This window comes from Phaseolus vulgaris, chromosome 10 (genome assembly GCF_000499845.2).
Source record: "Phaseolus vulgaris cultivar G19833 chromosome 10, P. vulgaris v2.0, whole genome shotgun sequence".
Lineage (NCBI taxonomy): Eukaryota > Viridiplantae > Streptophyta > Magnoliopsida > Fabales > Fabaceae > Phaseolus > Phaseolus vulgaris.
In genome coordinates, this window is record NC_023750.2 from 41,870,433 (window position 1) to 41,878,648 (window position 8,216).

At 31.3% G+C, this 8,216-nt stretch overlaps 1 protein-coding gene across 1 annotated transcript; it reads left to right on the forward strand.

Moving 5' to 3' along the window:
* Nucleotides 1-1,482: 1,482 nt before the first annotated feature.
* On the forward strand, nucleotides 1,483-6,331 carry LOC137819039 (linoleate 9S-lipoxygenase-like). The gene is made up of 9 exons (XM_068622753.1): nucleotides 1,483-1,788; nucleotides 2,161-2,447; nucleotides 2,553-2,790; nucleotides 3,258-3,578; nucleotides 3,660-3,745; nucleotides 3,836-3,943; nucleotides 4,097-4,401; nucleotides 4,489-4,752; nucleotides 5,262-6,331. The coding sequence occupies exons 1-9, from the start codon at nucleotides 1,551-1,553 to the stop codon at nucleotides 6,016-6,018; spliced, it is 2,604 nt and encodes an 867-aa protein (XP_068478854.1). The 5' UTR covers nucleotides 1,483-1,550; the 3' UTR covers nucleotides 6,019-6,331.
* Nucleotides 6,332-8,216: the final 1,885 nt, after the last annotated feature.

Below are 8,216 nucleotides of genomic sequence, written 5' to 3' on the forward strand. Positions count from 1 at the left end.
AGTAAACTGTGCATTTTTTATTAAATATAATAATTTTTCTCCACTACATTTTTCTCTTATTAATATGAATTTCATTCTCTCTCTTTTTTTTCAGATTTTTTTACGTTGGTGGTTATCTTTATCTTGTGTTTTATGTCATACGTACTCTACAAAATTAGAATAGTGAAATACTGAAATACACAGTAGATACTTAGTATCAAAAGACAAGTATACTAAAAAGTGGAGAATCTCCGTTTCGTAAATTGGTTTAAAATGTGTGTCTGTGGTATTGGACACCGATACTTGTATGACACATGTAGAACACGTATCCATGAAGTCAATTCAAAAAGTATTTGTTAGATTTCTGACAATTCTAGTACGTTTCTAACACAATTTTAAAAAGAAAAAATACATTAATTTATTTAAAATTCAAACTTTATTGTATAAATTGTTATTATGATTATAAAAACAAGAAACAAATTCTTGTGAGTCAGTCATGAAAAACATCTTTATGCTCTAAAAAATAATCTGAAACATACTTGTGCACATAAATCTTTATTGTCAATTTATATAATTCATAATTATATAATATATAAATCTGTGTCCCCGTGTCCTACATTTTAGAAATTTTACGTATCTGTGTTTGTGTCAGTGTTTGTGCTACATAGGTTTGTGTCGAATACATTGGATATTTATATATCGATGAAATATCTAATTAAAAAATATTTGTTAAATTTTTTATAATTCTAAAATGATTTTAACACATTTTAAAAAAAAGAAATACATTAATTTTTCAAAAACTTAAATTTATTATATAAATTTTTATAGAAACATCTTTATGCTACAAAAAGAAATTGAAACATATTTGTACATAAATTTTTATTGTCAATTTATATAATTCATGATTATATAATATATATCCTACATTTTAAAGATGATATGTTTCTCTGTGTTCATATCTATCAGGGTCTGTGTTACATAGCAAATAATAATAATAAACCAAAAATAATTATTAAAACAAATAAAATTAATTTCACTTCCTAGTAATTTTGATTATTTTTATACTCAATGCAAAATTATAACTTTATACTTTATTTCTATAATACATTTTACAATTTTTTTTTAATTTAAACTTGTTGTACCTTTTAACATAAAAGCAAAAGGGCATTCAAAAGAAGGATTAGATTATTAAAGGAGAATTAGAGCGTAGAAACATGTTGGATATAGTGTTATAAAAACAAGGTTGATTTTAAACTGAACTTAAGCATAATCCTTGTTTTATTAGTATATTTTAAAAAAAGAGTATGAAAGACTTCTCACAACCTTATATATATTAATTAAAAAATAAAATTTATATAAAAAATATTATTTCAACATGTAATCAAATTTTCTAAGTAGTAATCAAACACATAATATTTTAAAAGATGATGAAAGCTTAAGAACTCTCTCTTCTCACCATCTTATTTGGCCTTATAAATACTCGTCACCTTCCTCGTCTTTCTCACAACCCACTTTCTCTACCAGACAAAAACAAAGTGTAACGTTGTTGTTGTTGTTCAAGATTTTCAAAGATGTTTTCAGGTGTGTCTGGTTTCATCAAGAGGGGGCAGAAGCTGAAGGGAACAGTGGTGTTGATGCGTAAGAATGTGCTGGACATCAATGCCCTCACTTCTGCTCAAAGTCCCACCGGCATCATCGGTGGAGCACTCGGTTTTGTGGGTGGTGTCATTGGCAGCACCGTTGACACTCTCACTTCCTTTCTCGGACGATCTGTGGCTCTCAGGTTGATCAGTGCCACCACTGCTGATGGTAACCAACTTCATTAACGACACATGGAAAAAACTGTTGTTATTATGCTACTTCATAGTTAAAATGTTGAATATGGTTATACAATTTGTTTCTGTCTTTGTTCAGTCCAACCAAAAAGGAACACTTCACTGTCACTCTAATGGTGTCTGTGACTCATGAACCAGATACTAAAGAGTTATTTGATAACCGAAGGATCATAGTAAACAGTTTAATAATAAAGCAACCAAGAAGAGGAAACGAAGAAAATCATGATTTAGCTAAAATGTATTTTACATAGCTTTCACGTTCTTTTAATATGATCTTAAACAAGATGGTAAATGGTGAGTTTGTTAGTTCTTTTTGCTGTAAGATGTGTTTCTTTCATATGTGCAGCATCTGGAAAAGGAAAGGTGGGAAAACAAACATTTTTGGAAGGTATTATTACTTCCATAGCAACCTTGGGAGCTGGCCAATCTGCATTCGATGTTCATTTTGAATGGGACTGTGACATGGGAATTCCTGGAGCATTTTACATCGAGAATTTCATGCAAGTTGAATTCTTTCTTGTGAGTTTGATTCTTGAAGATGTTCCTAACCAAGGAACCATTCACTTTGTTTGCAACTCATGGATTTACAATGACAAGAAGTACAAATCTGACCGCATTTTCTTTGCCAACAAGGTAAACCCCTCTCACCTACTAAACTAGTCAATTTAAATTCTATTTTCCAATCTTGGTATCATCCATCAATGTGAAAATCAATCTGTTAAATATAAACAAATATAGGCATATCTTCCGAGTGAAACACCAGGTCCACTGGTGAAGTATAGAGAAGAAGAATTGAAGACTTTAAGAGGAGATGGAACAGGAGAGCGCAAAGAACATGAAAGGATCTATGACTATGATGTCTACAATGATTTGGGTAATCCTGACTTCAATGCCAGATTGGCTCGTCCAGTTCTTGGAGGATCCACATTGCCTTATCCTCGCAGGGGAAGAACTGGTAGAAAACCAACTAAGAAAGGTAAGACTTTGTTCTAAGATTCAATACAGTTTTTCAGTCCTCTTCTTTTCAAATTCATTGCATGCAATTTTAACAAAAATGATACATCTACACCTGAAGTTGTGTTTTACTTCGATGGAGAAAGTTTTGGGGTTCAGTGGTTTAGTTCTTGAGATAATTACCATTTGGCTGAATTCTTTCATTAGAATTAGTCTTAAATAAGTATGTTTTGAGCTAAACTTTAAAATCAATTCTACAGACAGAAAAGTTTAAAGTTATCATTTACCTTACAATGAAGTATATTTACAGTGACCTCAAATAGACATTACTGTCACTGTCAAACAATATCAATTTGCTTTGCCAGAGCTGAGATGCTGGGAAACACAAACATACATACAGTGACTTTTGCTGATATAAAATACAAAAACTTATTATCGTACTAGTTCTAAAATTACTGTTGTTAATTATGCTATTGCATATCTTAACAGATCCTAAAAGTGAGAGTCGCAGTGACTCTGTTTATCTTCCCAGGGATGAATCATTTGGCCACTTGAAGTCATCAGATTTCCTTGTTTATATACTTAAATCTGCATCTCAAAATGTGATACCTCAATTGCAATCTGCACTCAGATTACAATTCAATCAACCTGAGTTTACTAACTTTGATGACGTGCGTGGACTCTATGATGGTGGAATTAAGTTGCCTACTGATGCACTTAGCAAGCTTAGTCCAATACCATTGTTCACTGAACTCTTTCGTACTGATGGGGAGCAGGTCCTTAAGTTTCCACCACCTAAAGTAATTCAAGGTAGTGCATTACAAACAATATTTATATTCATAAACATATCATAAGCTCATATATCATTCAAAATGCTTTTATTTGGAGTAGTGAACCAGTCTGCATGGATGACTGATGAAGAGTTTGCAAGAGAGATGATAGCTGGTGTGAATCCTCATATCATCAAAAGACTTCAGGTAAATTTACTACTTCACTGTTAAGAAAGTACATTTTTTATTCGGATTGGTGTTATAAGTTTGATAATGTCAAATTATTTTTTTTTGTAGGAGTTTCCACCTAAGAGCAAGCTAGATAGCCAACTCTATGGTGATAATACCAGTACAATTACCAGAGAACACTTGGAGCCTAACTTGGGTGGACTCACTGTAGAACAGGTAAATTCACATTCTTTTTTCTTTCCTCATAGAGTAACATTAAAGAAATTTTCCCTCCCATCCATCTCTAACTTCACAAAAATAAAGCATAAAAGAAATTTTTTATATGATTGAAATGAATTACAAGGACTAAAATATTTTTTGGTTGAACAGGCTATCCAAAACAACAGACTCTTCATACTAGATCACCATGACACACTTATTCCATATTTGAGACGAATCAACGCAACACAGACAAAGGCCTATGCTACTAGAACCATCATTTTCTTACAAGATAATGGAACATTAAAGCCATTGGCCATTGAGCTAAGCAAACCACATCCTGCGGGTGATAATTTTGGTCCTATTAGCAATGTTTATCTTCCGGCAAACCAAGGAGTTGAAACTTTCATTTGGCTACTTGCAAAGGCTTATGTGATCGTAAATGACTCGTGTTATCACCAACTTGTCAGCCATTGGTATAAATTTTGCAAATGACATTTATATACTCAAACTTAGTTTTTCTATTTGTAAATTATTCTTTAATAGCTTTACATGTATGACAGGTTAAACACTCATGCAGTTGTTGAGCCATTCGTCATAGCAACAAACAGGCATCTTAGTGTGGTTCACCCTATTCACAAACTTCTTCTTCCACATTATCGTGACACAATGAACATCAATGCACTTGCAAGGAATGTCTTGGTCAATGCAGAAGGTATTATAGAATCAACTTTCTTGTGGGGACGCTATTCATTAGAAATGTCTGCAGTTGTATACAAGGATTGGGTTTTCCCTGAGCAAGCACTACCTGCTGATCTTATTAAGAGGTAATACTTACAAGTTATTAGCACATCTCTTTTAGTTTCTATGTATTCATTACTTAAGATACAAACAAAAAATTATCTGAAAAGAAGAACTTTATCACGATGTTATCAGGATCCGACACGCCTCATAAATGGTGAGTCTGTGTCGGACATACGTATCGACATTCGTATGACACATATGAGCGAAGTATCCAATTCAATAAATATTTGTTGGATTTATGATAATTCTAACACGATTTTAATACAATTTTAAAAAAGAAAAATACATTAATTTTCTAAAAACTCAAACTTATTGTATAAATTTGTATTATGATTGCAAAAATAAGGAACAAATTCTTTTGAATCATCTATGAGAAACATTGTTCTGCTACAAAAAAAATTGAAACATACTTGTACACATAATATATAAATCTATGATCCCGTGTTTCCGTATCCTACATTTTAGAGACTATATCAGTGTCAATATCAGTATCAGTGTCTAAGCTAATGTTATTTTCTTTTTTGTTATGTAGAGGTGTGGCTGTTGAGGATTCATCTTCTCCACACGGCCTTCGTCTACTGATAGAGGACTATCCTTATGCTGCTGATGGACTAGAGATATGGGCCACCATCAAATCATGGGTGCAAGAATATGTGTTTTTCTACTACAAGTCAGATGCTGCTATTACACAAGATACTGAACTCCAAGCCTTTTGGAAAGAACTTGTTCAGGTTGGTCACGGTGACAAGAAAAATGAACCGTGGTGGGTACAAATGCAAACTCGTGAAGAGTTGATTGAATCTTGCACCACACTCATATGGACTGCTTCAGCCCTTCATGCAGCTGTGAATTTCGGACAGTATCCATATGGTGGCTACATCCTTAACCGACCAACTCTTAGTAGGCAATTCATGCCTGAGATTGGATCTCCTGAGTATGATGAGCTTGCTAAGAACCCTCAGAAGGTGTACTTGAAAACCATTACAGGGAAGAGTGATGCCCTTAAAGACCTCACTATAATAGAAGTCTTGTCAAGGCATGCTTCTGATGAGTTGTATCTTGGAGAAAGAGATGGTGGTGAGTTTTGGACTTTTGATAAAGAGCCATTAGAGGCCTTCAAGAGATTTGGAAAGAGATTGGCAGAAATTGAGAAAAAGCTCATCCAAAGAAATAGTGATGAGACGCTGAGGAACCGTTATGGTCCAGTGAAGATGCCCTACACATTGCTCTATCCTTCAAGTGAGGAAGGCTTGACTTGCAGAGGTATTCCTAACAGTATCTCCATCTAAAGAGGTATATGCTTGCAAATAAAAAGAAAAGGAGTTTAATTCCTTCGTCTTCCCAAGAGTATGAGTTGTATTGCGTATGCTTGATGTTCTAGATTAATAAAATTCTATATTTCTACTATATAATACAAACACGGATATTGATATGATAGAAACATGGACATTGACATGAAATGGACACAAAGATACTGAGGTCTATGGTTGTGTTGCAGTCTAAATAAAAAGAAAAGGAGTTTAACTCCTTCGTTGAGAGTATGATTTGTATTGCGTTTGTTTGGTGTTCTGCATTAAAAAAATTCTATATTTCTACCGTTCATACCATGTTAGATTTACATTATGTAGAGCAACTTTCATGTTTGGAAATAGTAATTCAAACACCAAAGTTTTGTTCCAAAACTAACCATGAAATTGAATTATAAAGGAACTTAAATAGAAAAATTACAGTTTGATAATTCTTGAAATTGTATCATATCAAGATTGAAATAAATATATATAATAAAGGATAAATTTATAATTAAATAATATAAAAAAGATATTAAAATAATAGTATTGGAAGTTGTGAGTAGTTATATAAAAAATTTAGGTTAATGTATCATTATATTTAAGAATATGGTATTATACCAGAAATAATAATAATAATAATAATAATAATAGAATAGTAGTAATAATAATTGTAGGAGGAGGAGGATGACTAATAGTAGTTGTAAGGTTAGTAGCAGTAGTTGTTACGGTGATAATGGTAATGTTAATAGCAGTAGTTGTTACGGTGGTGTTAGCAGTGGTGGTGGTAGCAGCGATGGTGGTAACCGGGTAGTGTTAGTAGTAGTGTAGTCATTGTGATAGTAGTAATGGTTGTGGTAGTGGTAATAAGATTAGTGAGAGTAAAAATAGTGGTTATGTAAATAAAAAAAATTATTAAATAAAAATTAATTTTAAAGATTAAAATAATTAAGTATTATATTGATTAAATTAGAGATAATTTTATAAAATTATTGGTATTAAACTAGTTTTTGTAGTAGTGGTAGTAGTAATGATAGTGATACTGGTAGTATTTTCAAAATTAAAATAAAGTTTATATTATATTTATGATATGTATTTTTTAAATATTTTTACAAATTTATTGTCTCTTCTTTGTTATAAATATTATATTATATCTATATCTAAATAGTATATCTCTTTTTTGTGTATATGTTTATTTTTTTATTTTAATTTTATATCAATATTTTATTTTATTATTTTATAAATATATAATATATTAAGAGGTTTTTTGTCATTTTATTATTATCTTGGACATTCCTGTCATTTCTTATTTTGGGTATTTATTCTCATTTTTTTAATTTTATAATATGAAAATCAAACTTAACTTTCTTAACAAATTCTCACTTTCCTATTCAAAAAAAAAAACTTCTCATTTTTTCTCTTTATAAAAAACTTTCCACTCCTCTCTCTTACTTGTCCTTAAATTGTTCAGTTACAATATTAATGTACCTGAACTTTCACTCCCTTCTCTCACATACTTTTCTTTTTGAGACAAACGCATTCTCACTTTTTTTTTCTTTTTTGTAAATAAGTATTTATTCTCATCCTCATTTTTTTTTTGTCTATTTTTTCTGGTTTTGTTCTACTCGTTCCATCTTCTTTATTCCATTCCCAGTTTTGATGTTAATAGGAGTGAGACTTCTACTTTTTCTGATGGCAACAAAAAATATCCTCGTATTTGGGCTTTTCCTAGTATCTTATTGTTAACTATGATTATTTTTTTTCGCTTAATTTGTCTATTCATCAAATCCATAATAGTTCAATTTTTCAATATGTATGGTCTTGGACCATAAATAATTATATTTCTTTAGAGTTTGGGTACTTGATCGATTCACTTACTTCTATTATGTCAACATTAATTACTAGAGTTGACATTCTCGTTCTTAATCATATAGGGTTTTCTTAGTTTCTTTTCTTTTTTGTAAATCTTTTGCCTCTGCATGGAAAGCTAAACCTTTTGGTTGATTCCTTTGTGATTCCCCATTGAGTTCTGAGGTTTTGATCAATTAAAGTTTTATTTTTCAATTATTTATAGTAAGTGTTTTTATTGTCTAATCTCCTGGAAAAACTAGTTTTTGTGAGAGGTTGTACTTGAACTAATTTTTGGTTTCTTAGTTAGTTTGTATTGTTCTAATTAATTTCTTGGGCACATGATTCAAGAG

Coding starts and splice junctions, on each gene's coding strand:
- LOC137819039 (XM_068622753.1), top strand. CDS start 1,551: ATGTTTTCAGGTGTGTCTGGTTTCATCAAGAGGGGGCAGAAGCTGAAG. Junction 2,448..2,552: donor GCATTTTCTTTGCCAACAAG/GTAAACCCCTCT, acceptor AAACAAATATAG/GCATATCTTCCGAGTGAAAC. Junction 3,746..3,835: donor ATATCATCAAAAGACTTCAG/GTAAATTTACTA, acceptor TTTTTTTTGTAG/GAGTTTCCACCTAAGAGCAA.